Source organism: Taeniopygia guttata, chromosome 4A (assembly GCF_048771995.1).
Source record: "Taeniopygia guttata chromosome 4A, bTaeGut7.mat, whole genome shotgun sequence".
NCBI classification, from domain to species: Eukaryota; Metazoa; Chordata; class Aves; order Passeriformes; family Estrildidae; genus Taeniopygia; species Taeniopygia guttata.
In genome coordinates this window covers 888,549-901,415 of record NC_133029.1, presented here as the reverse complement: position 1 = coordinate 901,415, position 12,867 = coordinate 888,549, and the positions used below count along the sequence as shown (strand labels likewise).

At 53.8% G+C, this 12,867-nt stretch overlaps 1 protein-coding gene across 1 annotated transcript; it reads left to right on the top strand.

Annotated features, from left to right (window-relative positions):
* Positions 1-4,481: 4,481 nt before the first annotated feature.
* On the top strand, positions 4,482-12,867 carry TNMD (tenomodulin). Its single transcript, XM_030272398.4, has 7 exons — positions 4,482-4,589; positions 4,714-4,848; positions 7,928-8,068; positions 8,847-8,948; positions 10,692-10,845; positions 12,007-12,215; positions 12,559-12,867. The coding sequence occupies exons 1-7, from the start codon at positions 4,542-4,544 to the stop codon at positions 12,766-12,768; spliced, it is 999 nt and encodes a 332-aa protein (XP_030128258.4). The 5' UTR covers positions 4,482-4,541; the 3' UTR covers positions 12,769-12,867.

Genomic DNA, 12,867 nt, shown 5'->3' with positions numbered 1-12,867 from the left:
GGTAGAACAGAGACATGAAATTGTTATTTATCAAGATGAAACCGGCATTTGGATAAAATTCTCCGGCGCTGTTAATAACTTCTGTTGACGAGGGAGCTGCGGCTGTCCCCGGAGCTGGCAGGAGGGGATTTTTCATGGGCTGTGAGCAGGGGAAGCGCGTGCCTGCTGTAATAACTTCCTGGGCGCCTCCGTCACTACGGCCACCACGAATTTATCTCTTTCTGCTCTCTCCCAAAGCTTTGTCAGGTTTGAGTAATTTGCTGTGAGTAGCAGCTGCTGGAGTGCCACATGGCCACGTGCGCCTCCGACATGAACTCCAACTCCCCGAGCAGTTTTATCATAATGATTAAGTTTCTTAACTTGAATCAAGGATGTCTCTGGAGTTCCCCACGACGATGTGAACTTAAGATAAACAATGAATGATGAATAGGCCAATTACTGAAGCCTCCCTTACAGAAACCTTCGGCTGAGGCTGGCTGATAAGAGGAGGCACACGTCCTCTCATCTGGCAAGTGTTACCGAAAATTGGACGGTTTGAAGCAAAGATAGTCCTGGTAATCAGGCGCTGGCTAATGAGCACTTTTCTTTTAGATGTGATTTTTCCCTTTCTCTGTTTGCTGTCCATAATGGAGAGGGAGCTGTCAGCCTGAGCCACGTGCTGCAAATGCTGCACCCTGGTACAAATCCTGCCCTCGGCCCCCAAATCCCAGCACAAGGCACAACAGCAGCAGGAGACAGCCGAGGGCTGCCTGGTGTTCCTGCACATCTTCTGGGCTGAGGAAGCCTTTCCTGAGAGACCCACCCAAAGGAGGGGTGCACTGCAGAGGGACACAGAAGCACAGCTGAGCGTGGGGGGAAAAGCCCCTTGGAGCAGGGCTGCAGCACTCCAGCTGTGCTGCCAGCCAGCATCCAGGACCTGTTGGGGCTGAAGCAGAAAAAGAGCAAAGCAAGAGGCACTTTCCCTACAGAGGCAAGGACAAGGTGGGCACAGTGGGGTCCCTTGGGTGCTGCAGCTCTGTGTCGCTCCTCTGGCCCAGCCAGGAGCAGCTGCCACCCCTGCCAGCAGTGAGAGCTGCCTGGCACCACGTGCCACAGTAAGTGATATGATTTACTCACTACCTATGGAATTGCCCAATTAATTCACTATCCACATTAATATTATGGCTCATTTTTAACTTTACTGTCTCCATCGTTCCAATTTAGTGCTGCTCAGAGATGCTGCCACTGACCTTAATGAGTTTTTCATTATAACAAAGAGCACGATATTAATCACAAGGGGCTTTTAGTGGAGGTTGCTGCCCAAACCCCACTGCTTTGAGGAGCTGCTTTTTAGTGGTTTGGGGACCTATTTTATTTCTGCCAGGCTGCTCACCCCCGCTCACACCGTGTACAATCCTTTGTGCTGTCCAGGAGGAATTTCTTGGTATAACATTTCCAGGCACAGAGATTTTATGCAGCAGTCAAGCTACGCTGCAGATATGATAGATTTTTCTGGGCAAATTGGAACACGGAGTAGAAAACTGAAAGGATGCACCACTCATAGCCAATGAGCCTCTTATTGTCCTGTATAAAAATCAAATGCCTTTTAATCATTTCAAATGTTCTTCTGGGTATCAATTAGTCACACATTAATATCAGTATTGCTTCTCTTCCTCAGTTCACATCAGATTAAATTCTCCCCTGTCATATACACTCGCTCTCATTAGCTTCATGGAAAATTAGTAATTGTTCCCTCTCCATTGGCATTGATGGGAGATTTTCATCAGAACTGCTTTTATACAGAGAACCTGCTTGTCATATTAAGGATACTAAGAGATTTTCCCCCAAAATTATTGTCTTTTCAAAAAAATACTTCTTTTGTTTTTGTTTTTTTTCACTGAAACCCTGAAGTCTGAGCTGGAGCACTGGGGAATGGGTGAAAAAAACCCACCATTTTTTATGAGTGTCATCCTGCAGTTTCTGCCCCTCTCTGCATCCCAACCATGTGTCTCCTGTCAGGATCCAGTGTCTGTAACATGGGCGCAGGGGCTGGGGGGGGATCCCAGGGCTTGCAGGGGGGTTTGCTGCTCTCAAAGCCCCGATTCAGGCTGGCTGTTCACTCTGGGAGAGCAGCAGTGGGTCCTGCCCCTGCCCTCGTGGGGCAGCCCACTCTGTGCTGAGCGTGCCCGTGCCCACCCCGCTGCCCCTCCAGGCAGCAGTGCCCACCTGCAGCCCCAGCAGGGCTCCAGCCCAGCCCTGGATCCCCCACCGCCCACCCTGGCCTCTCCATCCCAGCTCTGCCCGCGCTGGAAGGGGCCTGTGATATTTATTGAGTTTTATTAACTCCCAGCCCTGGGAGCTTCTCACCTCTTGCAGCTATTTCAGACACCCGACTCCTGATGGAGTTACAGTGATTGCCATTAAAAAGCTTGACATTTACCTTACAACAGTAATAAAATAATAATGCCTAATTTGGTTTATGAGTGGTATTTGCAGTGTTTCCTGTGCCTTGAGTGGGGGATATGGTGAAGATCTGCTGATCAATTATGTCTGCTTAGCAGCACTGCTGTAATTCTTTCCTGTAATCAGAACCATCTTTCAGTAGAGATGTGCCAAAGTTTTACTCTGAAACTCTAATTTTGACAAGAAAAGAGAATGTTTTCAAATACTTGAGTTTCCAGTGAATAACAAAAGCTTCCGAGATGGAACTTTCTGGTGGAAAGTGGAGACAGACAAACCTGGTGTCTGCACAGATTTGCTGCATTTAGATTTCCAAAACCCCTCAGATGTTTTCAAAGGCTGCCTGCGATTGCTTTCCCTTAAAAAGGACTTTTTCCCCTCCAAATGACCTTGTCAGTATGATTCCCTTCTGCTATTGCCATCTCAAATATGAAACACCCCATGGTGTTTTACTGCCCTGCTGCTGAGGGGCTGTGGGGTGAGGCTCCCCCGCTGCTCTGGGGCCAGGAACCCAAACCCTTTGCAGGGAGCAGATACACGCAGGGCACACCCCCAGCACACACATGTGCACAGTGCTCTCCCCTGGCTAGTCAGAATCTCCACTTCTGTCCCTCCAGCATTTACCCCTGGTTGCAGGCAGCAGCATCCCAATGCTCACAAAGCCAGTGCCAGACCTGCTAAAAGCAATTTCTTTCTCCATTTCTCATCCTGAGCAAAATTCGATGCGGATTTTCTTTTTTCAGTGCAATTTTAATTAGTGCATGATGCACTTTGGGTTTTTATTAGAGTAAACAGCTTGGAAAAAAAGTCCATGCCAGCTCTTCTACACTAGGGAGCCTCATCCTGTTCAGACCAGAAACCTCACACTGGATTTCTGAAAGCCTTTCTTAAGATGGGTTCATTTCCATGAAGAAACGCTACGACTTCAACAAATGGAAATTTTTGAACATAGAAAAAAAAGGGAAAAAAAATTAGTCAGGAAATTCCTGGCTAGGCCGACTTTGGGGTAAGGCTGTGCATGAGAGGGAGAGCTGAGGCCTCCCCACACACACGGGCTGCACAGGAGGGCACGCTGCATGGCCACGCACAGCCTGCTCACCTGTGTGCACACATTGAGTACACCTGTGTGCACACATTGAATACACCTGTGTGTGCACATCACACTAACCTGTGTGCACACATCGAATACACCCATGTGCACACATCACACTCACCTGTGTGCACATCACACTCACCTGTGTGCACACATTGAATACACCCGTGTGTACACATCACACACACCTGTGTGCACACATTGCACTCACCTCTGTGCACACATCACACACACATCACACTCACCTATGTGCACATGCGTGTCCCCTGCCATGTCTGTGTCCCTGCCATGTCTGTGTCCCCTGCCATGTCTGTGTCCCTGCCATGCCTCTGTCCCTGCCATGCCTCTGTCCCTGCCATGTCTGTGTCCCTTCCATGCCCATATTCCCCTGCCATGCCCATATTCCCCTGCCATGCCCATATTCCCCTGCCATGTCTGTGTCCCTGCCATGTCTGTGTCCCTGCCATGTCTGTGTCCCTGCCATGCCCATATTCCCCTGCCATGTCTGTGTCCCTGCCATGTCTGTGTCCCTGCCATGCCCATATTCCCCTGCCATGCCCATATTCCCCTGCCATGCCTCTGTCCCTGCCATGCCCATATTCCCCTGCCATGCCTCTGTCCCTGCCATGCCCATATTCCCCTGCCATGCCCATGTCCCCTGCCATGCAGGGACCCCAGTGGCAGCTCTGGGGCTGTTCCCACACACACACGAACACTGCAGCAGTGTCCCTGTCCCCGAGCTCACGGGGCACGGGCAGTCTGGGCACCTCCAGCCATTGGCACGTGGGCCCCAGCGCAGGGCAGAAGCAGGGACTGGAGAAGGGTGGCCCTGGCCATGTGTGACAGGCACCACGCCGTGGGGCACGGCGGCCGTGGGGCCAGCAGCTGTGGCCCAGCTGGCTGTCCCTCCGTGGGGGTGGCCGTGGCCCAGCCTTCCCACCGCGTGTGCAGCCAGAGCCTCAGTAACTCCACCTCGGAGCGGGCTGGCTGCTCGCACACCGAGGAGACCATGGGAGGCTCGGCTCGGCGCAGCCCGGAGGACTGCCGCTTTCTGGACGTGAGTGCACGGCTTGCCTTGCCCCCCTGCCTCCCTGAGGTGCCAGAAACGTCTGAGACGTGCGTGTCCTCGTCCTGCCGGGAGCCCTGGGCACACCTGGCTATCGCTGCTTTGTCATCAATAGGCAGAGGCAGCCAAGCCTCAGAAGAAGAGCTGCCCCAGGTACCAGCTCTGTGGACTGCTCTTCAGCGTGCTGCTCCTTTCCCTTATTCTGATATTTTTTGGTGTCAAATACCTCTGGAACCCAGCACCCAGAAAAGTAAGTAAAAACCCTTTGATCTGGCATTTCGGAGCGCTGCTTCCCCAGACAGAGCTGTCCCCCTCCCCTTGACTCGCTGAAACTTTTAACAACTCTCCAAAACCCAGGCAACTTCACAAAATGCATTTTCTCAGACCACAGGTATTCATGGGACTTTTAAAAATCTTTGTATTATTCATAACTAGCTTTTACTTTATGCAGGCTGGTTTTTTCCCCTGTCACCGCGTTCTTTCCCCAGTTGACAATTACAGGGGATGGGAGCTACGCCACGAAGAGTTAAAGTTTCTCTTACTTCACCGGCAGCAAATTTTATGACAAGTAAGAAAATATTTTCCATTTCATTTCAATTATCTTGCCAGAAACCGGTGGAAAAGTCATTATGCCACCGCATAAAGAGGAGAGAAAGCCAGGCCGCAGTGGTGATTGATTGTCATGGATTATATTTCTTACTTTAATGTGTCTGCAATGCGAGGGACGGTGAGACGGATTAGCTTCTGGAGGAGCTGCTGCTAAGTGGATTGGGCTCCTTTATTCCCAGCTGCAGAGGGACGCTGCTGTGGGTGCCGGGGCGGCAGCAGGGCTGTGCATGCCCAGCCGTCCCTGCCCGCTGCTGCCCAGCATCCCGGCAGTGCTGCCAAAGCCCTTCTTCATCCCACACCCCCAGCAAATCCTTAACCTTGAAACCCACAGCCTGCCTGCTGCCCCTCATCCTCCTTTCCTGCGAATTCCCATGCTCATCCAGGAGGCCCCGCTCTGCACCCCATCACCAGTGGGTTTTGCTGGCTCTTGAGAACATCTCCAAAATTCGTGTGCACAGCCAAGGCAGCCCCTTTCCCACACTGGCATCTCCAATGTGCTCCCTGCTCTATCCTGGAGCTGCTCCAGCCTGGCCAGGCCACCCTCCTACCAGGCAGAGGAAGCACCCTGCTCGCTGGAAACTTTATCTGCTTATCAGCAAATGGAAATAAATACCCCCTGAAATAAAAGGGAAAACAATAAAAGCCATATGTTCCTCCAGCATCCTGCCAAGACAATTATAAAGTCTCTACTGTTCCTAGAAAAACAGGGGTCATGCCAGCTGTGAGGGGAAGAGGCTGTTAACCCCTGGAGGGGCGGTTTTCTCCAAGCAGGCAGTGCAGGGACAATGCCACAGCCTCAGAAAGGACATCCAGAGCCCCGGCTCTCGGTGTGCTCACCGGTGGAGGATGGAATCCAGGCAGCACTCCCCAGCACCTGATGGGCAGGCAGCTGGGGTGGGAGGTCACGGAAAGGAGAGCTGTTCCTGCAGCAGAGCTGCACACAGACACCCCCCGAGCCCAGCACTGCCCTGTCCCCGTGGCTGTGGCGCTTCTCCAGCTGGCCCGGGAGTCCTCAGGACAAACCGGCTGGGGGGGCTGGAAGTTGGTAACGCTCAAAAATATCAGCCAAGGGGAATTCAACTCTTAAAAGAAGATGAAACCCTTCAAGCTTCCTTCATGTAACTGGAGAGTGGAAAAAAACTTGAAAGAAGGTTGTTCCTCTGAGGGGTGGCCTTGGACACGGCTCTGCCCTCTGCACAGCAGCCTCCTGGCCAGCCAGCACAGCTGATGGTTCAGCTAACGAGGGGTTCCTCACAGCCTTGCAGAGGGACATAATTCAACCATTCACCAGCAAGTGTCATTTTTAGCCCTATAAAACATCTCATAGCTGTCTGAGCAGCGTAGAGCTGGCAAAGCCCAAGTGGGTTAGCTGGCTGCTGCGCTGGCCAGAGTAATTCTTTGTACTTGAAGGTAAGGTGCCACCCGGGACCCTGCCCTCCTTGAGGTGATTTATGGCACAGGGTGCATTTTGTCAGTCAAAACCAGCCACCTTTCACCCATTTTAGGCTTCAGACTGTTTTCCCATATCCATAAAATCCATGGAGAGCTGTATATCTCTACAAAGTCTTCCTGCAGACCAACAGGAGGTGTCCGTGGCTGCCAAGGCGCACATCACTCCTCTAACCTTTGAGCAGGGGTGTGAATGTTCCCATCACTCCCATCTGCACAGGCGGTTCTGCACCCACGTGGGTGCCAAACGGGGGATACTGATGCTGGAACGCTGCTAAGAGGCTTTGAACCCCCAAGGGGAGGGATGTGCAGGAACCAGGGCACTGTGACAGGGGTTTGGCTGGCACTAAGGGCAGAGCTCCTGCCCTGGTTCCATGGCCATGCCGTGGGATGAGCAGGGCTCTCCCATCCCTGTGCCTCCATCTCTGCCTGGTGAACTGGAGGGGATTTGCACAAGCCCTTCTCTTCCACGCAGTTCGATTTGGGAAGCGAGGCTCCCCAGGGCCCGCCAGCAGGATCGTTTTTGTGCTTCAAATAGCATCTGCCACTGCTGATCCATGCTGCAAGGGCCAGGCACCCGCAGAGAGCGGGGTTGTGGGGCTGTGGTGTGCGGCCAGACCTGCCCGGGGAGCGGGCTGCTGCTCCCCGGGGAGCCACTGCCAAACCCCGAGCTCTGCAGCAGCTCCAGGAGGTCTTTGATCCGCAGGCAATCCTTGATCTCCTCCAGGCAGAGAGAGGCTCATCCTCTGCCTTTCAGGAAAAACAGAAGGCACAGAGCTGAAGCAGTAAGCTGGGGAGGACACGGTGGAGCAGGCGAGCCGGGGACACCGCCATGGAGCAGAGGAGCCAGGGATGCAGTGTGGAACAGCAGGCCAGGGAGAAGGGAGAGTGAAGTACCTGTGGGCTCCGGGCTTCAGTCCAGCCTGGGATGTCACCAGGCTCATGCCACAGGAAGCACCAGTGAAGGCTGAGCTGGGCAAAGCTCCTGCTGCAGGTGTAAGAGGTGCATCTCCTCCCAGGTTTGACACACATCCCAGCCTTGATGCCCTGCCCCTCATCCTGGCTGCAGCCTGCCCTGTCACCAGCCCAGGCTGCCCCTGGGAGCTGCCTCCCCTCGTTCTGCCCTGGTGATTGCTGTGAGGGAGCAGCCAGTGCCACGGCAGGGTCCCCAGCAGCGGTGTCACACAGCCAGCACAGCCTGTCTGCCCGCTGGACAGCCTGTGAAACCAGTGGGGTGCTCAGCTGAACCCTGTGTGACTTTGGCCTCCCAGGTCTATGACATGGAGCACACCTTCTTCAGCAACGGCGAGAAGAAGAAGATCGTGATGGAGATTGACCCGCTGGCCAGGACAGAGACCTTCAGCAGCGGGAACGGCAGCGAGGAGATCCTGGAGATCCATGACTTCAAAAACGTGAGTGGGGCAGCTTGTCCCCAAGAGCCTGCAGTCCTGCAGCAGGATTGATGGGACCCTGCAGGACTCTGTGGAGCCGCTGGAGCAAGTCCCAGCAGTATTTATTCCTGCATCGGGGAGGGTGAGCCCCAGACACGCTGGGGATGCTCTCAGAGGAGAGGAGATGTCTTATCTACATAAGCTTCCACCTGTATTTAATGGTGGCGTGGTTCAGTTCCAATTAAATACATCTTATCATCCAGAGCTAGTTATTGGATTTACCCTTGCAAAGAACACCATGATCATCAGTCCACCTGAGCTCAGTGCATTTGTCTGTCTGGAGAGCATTAAAGCCTCATGACTCTGAAGAAGGCTCTCTTTGAAACCTAATTAAAATTTGTAGGGAAATACCCTGTGCAGTGACATATGGCAAAATTTTGAGCTAATAACCTAGCAGGAACTGGGGGCTGAATGTTCATATAACCATAACAGTCAGATGCTATTCTGCATATTTTTATTTATTATAATGAGAGCTCATGATAGTTATCAGGAGAAGAGGAGCAGAGTAAAATTTTATGACTACCTGCCTTAAAATATTTGTAAAAAGCCCAGTTCTCCCAAACCATAAAATGCAATATCCCTTATGAGGACCTGTTAGTTCATCTTAGCACCACTGCTGAACGGAACTGGCACAAAAATAGCAACAGGAAAAATATGACTAAACCTTCCTCCTCCAGCTGTACCCTTCCTCCTACCCTTTGCCCTGACTGCTTTTTGAGTGTTTGCTTTGATCCTGTAGGGAATAACTGGCATCTTCTTTGTGGGACTTCAAAAATGTTTCATCAAAACTCAGACTAAAGTCCTGCCTGAGACGACAGAGGCCAAGATCCCTGAGCTTGAGGTGGGTGAACAAAACAGGGATCCCCTGCTCTGTGAAATCCGCTCCTCTCCCTGCCATGGGGGCTGCCACTCCTGCCGCCTTCCCAGAGATGCTGCAATAAAGAAATAATGAGTCGTGATCGCTTCATAAACTGATCTTATTTCAGAGGATTGCTTATAAAAACAAGTGAAAAGAGATTGGATTAGAAAGCAGCAGACAAAAGCCTCTCAGCACAATACCAGAGATCAAGAACAATAATCCTGTTGTAGTCGAAAGGTCGTAAGGCAGCTCAGGATTAGCAGGGACCAAAAAGTCAATCAAATTGTTTTCTCCAAGATTTGAGCTTCATGTTTTCAAACAGAATGAGGCAGAAATAAGGGATTTAAAAGAGAAATGTAAATTGAGAAAACTCTGGGCATGCAGACCTGAGAGGTGGGAAGCAGCAGGCTGGGGCACCTCCTTGTCCTGCCTGGACTCCATCCCATGTCCCACTGGTGTGCCTGATCGCTTCCTGCACCCGTTTAATGCCCTGCATCCTGCTGCAAGGAGCCTCACGCCTTGCCTGCTGCATGGAAAAATCATGGGCTCCATGATTTAACCCCTCCCTGACAGTGTGACCTGGAGGGACAGCTCAGTCCCGTGACAGCAGCGATCCTCTGTCCCTGTCCCCATCCCCAGGCCCCGGGGGTGGCACAGCCTTCCTGCCTCCCCATTTGCAAGAGGACGGGTGTTAGCAGATTGAACCCCCCCTAGGGAAGCTGCTGCAGATAAAAAGCCAGCAGGACACGTGTTTGAAATGAAGCGTGGGCAGAAACATTTCCCTGAATCATGACCCAAATTCCCAGACACCGATTCTTTGATTATGCCCTAAGAAGCTAATAGATCTTTTCAGCTACCGTCGTAAAAGGGATATAACTTCCCAGGCTGTAGCAGAACATTGCCCCGGGTAGAGAGCTGAAATGTAAAAGCCAGTGAGATAAATGGAGATTTAGGCTCCAGTCATGTCTTCTTGGAGCCTGCACGCTGCCAGGTCCTGCAGGCAGCACCCCCCTGACCCCGCAGCTTCTGCCAGAGACTCCAAAAATGACCCAGACTGGCTCAGGTTGTGTTGGCTCCTTCCTATGACTTCCCACAGCTGTAAGGAAAAACTCTATAAAAGAGATATACAGCTCTAGATGCCTTCTGGAGAGAAAAACACTTTTTGCCAGCTTGCTCTATGGGCTACCACCACCAACACAGACAGCGTTGCCTTGGCAGAGAGCTCAGAGCAGACCCAGCCCATAATCTTTATATATCTCCCTCCCTAAGTGCCTGCCAAAACACACCACGGACTAATGCAACGGCAGAGACATGTGGTATAAATTACAGAATACAGCGTGCAAAGAATTTCTGCGAGGAGTAAATTAAAGCGTTCGATCAAAAAATCAGTAGCAGAAGGAGAGAGGAATTAAATCCTGGGAGCAAAGTAGAGCAGAGGTGTTTTAATCTTGTGTTTTAAATGACCAGGGGGGCTCCAGAAGGCTCTTCCAGACAGTGGGGACTGTGCAGGTAAAGGGTCTGGGGCGATGAACTAAGGGAGAGGAGAGCAGGGTGGCGAGAGCTGTTGGGCATTGCCCGTGCATCCCGTGAGCACCACCAGCCAAGGCAGGTGAAGTCCAGCTGCTCTCTGGGGGGAGAGAGGTGCCTCTAAGCCAAGGGGAGGAGAAGAAGTGGTGGGAACAGGGTGTCTCAGCACGCCAGGGTAATGTCCTGCTCTTCTTCCAGGGACAAGAAATCACCACCACCTACTTTGAGCAGTCTGTGGTCTGGGTGCCTGGGGAAAAGCCCATTCAGAACAAGGAATTCCTGAAGAGCTCCAAAATTTTTGACATCTGCAGAAACGTGACTATCTTCTGGATCCACCCCACGCCAATAGCAGGTACGAGGAGCCATCTCCTCCCCAAGGGGCCCATGAGCCCTCTCACTGGGAGCAGCCCTGTCACACACCTGTGGCCCCCCTGTCACTGCCCCTCTGTGACACGGTGGGAACCCACTTTCCCAGCCTCGCTGTGCATCTCAGACATGAACACAGTGCTGCCCGTGACCACAGGAGATCACGGCCCATGTAATAGCAGGGGCTGAAGTTCCTCTCACAAAGCACTTGTTTCTGCCAGCTCCCTGCTGCCCTGCACTTTGCACAGTGGCCACCCTCCTCATAACAAGGGGAAAAAAAAAATAATCCCTTGTACCTGCAAAGAAAGCAGCGCTGCTGGAAACTGGGACGCCTAAATCCTCGTCACCACATGAACATCAGAGTGCGAGCAGACATCTGCATCTAAATCACACGGCGGGGTTGCCACCTCCAGCTGCTCACTACAGAGCCCTTGCAGAGGTTGTGGCCTCGGAGATGTGCTGGTGTAATTACCTGCTCTCTCTAACCCACTTCCAGCCAAATGAGGCAGTTGAAAAGCCCCTGCTGAGCAAACTCCCCGTGCTCTGCAGCCACAGAGGCGCAGGGCAGCGCTCACAGGCTCTGGCAGCTCACGGCGCTCCGGAGGGCAGCTGGGCACAGAGCTCCCCGTGCACAGTAGGCTGCTGTCCTGACTGCTGTCCCCTCTCTTGCCCCTGCTGTTAGACCCTCCTGCAGCAGTGTCCTGGCTCCGTGAGGCCAGCCGGGGCACCAAGGAGCACCCAAAGCCTTTGCCAGGACAGCAGCGTCCCCAGGCTGTGCGGCACCTTCCCTAGCACAGCAAACTATTGCTGCTGTGGTTCTTTCCTAAGCTGGGAGAGCTGAGGGCAGGATCTGCCCCAAATCATGTCGCTTTGATGGGGCCCTACAAATCCAGCCCCCAGCAGCAGAGCCCACAGCCCCAGGAGGTGCAGGAGGTGCCAACACCCACCCATGGGCATGGGGATGGAATGGGCCACATCTCCTACAGCCCTGCCCCAGGCTGGGTGAGAGGGATCAGGAGGCAATGCAGCACTGGGCTGCTTTTCGTGTACCTTGGTGCTGGATTCTGGCAGAGACATTAATTCTTGCTGCTGCATTTGTCCCACTGTTCCATGGCTCTTGACAGTAACGTTTGGACTCTTCCTGTAGCTCCCGAGCTGGCCAAGCTGGAAGGGGCAGAGGAAGAAGAGGCTGAGCTGCTGGCTGCCAGGCAGAGCTGGCTGGCCGGGGGCAGCGAGCAGGAGCAGGAGCAGGAGCAGGAGCAGGAGCAGGAGCAGGAGCAGGAGCAGGAGCGGCGGGCAGGGCCCAGGCGGCGGGCACGGCAGCTCACCGAGGAGGAGCTGCCTGTCAACGACTACGTGAGTGAGGGAGTGCCACCCTGGGCTGCCCTGGCCACAGTCCTGGCGAGCTCGGCCACGGCCAGGGGTGCCCCGGCTGTGCTCCTTGGGGTGCCCGTGCATGCCCGTGGGGAGGGGGAGGATGTGCATGTCCCATGGAGCAGCCCAGGTGCCACCAGGTGTCTGCAGCCCTGTCACCAACACCTGGGTGAAGCCTGGGCCGCAGGAGGGAAGGAGTGGGGTGTCTCCATGTGTCTGCTCCTCTCCTGGGGTGCCCAGAGTGCCCTCCCAGGCTGTCCTGCCCACACCCCCGGGGTGCCCAACCCCACAGCCTCCCTGCCCTGACTCTGTCTCCTCCTGGCAGTCGGAGAACGGGCTGGAGTTCCACCCTCTGTGGGATGAGCGAGGCTACTGCTGTGCCCAGTGCCGCCGTGCCAACCGCTACTGCCGGCGGGTCTGCGAGCCCCTGCTGGGCTACTACCCCTACCCCTACTGCTACCAGGGCGGGAGGGTCATCTGCCGCATCATCATGCCCTGCAACTGGTGGATCGCGCGGATGCTGGGCAGGGTGTAGCCCGGCCGTGCCCGCTCTGCCACCCTGCAGGCGCTGCTGGCACGGTGGGCACGGCCCGGGCACACCTACGGGGAGCCTGCACACCTGAGGGGAGCCTGC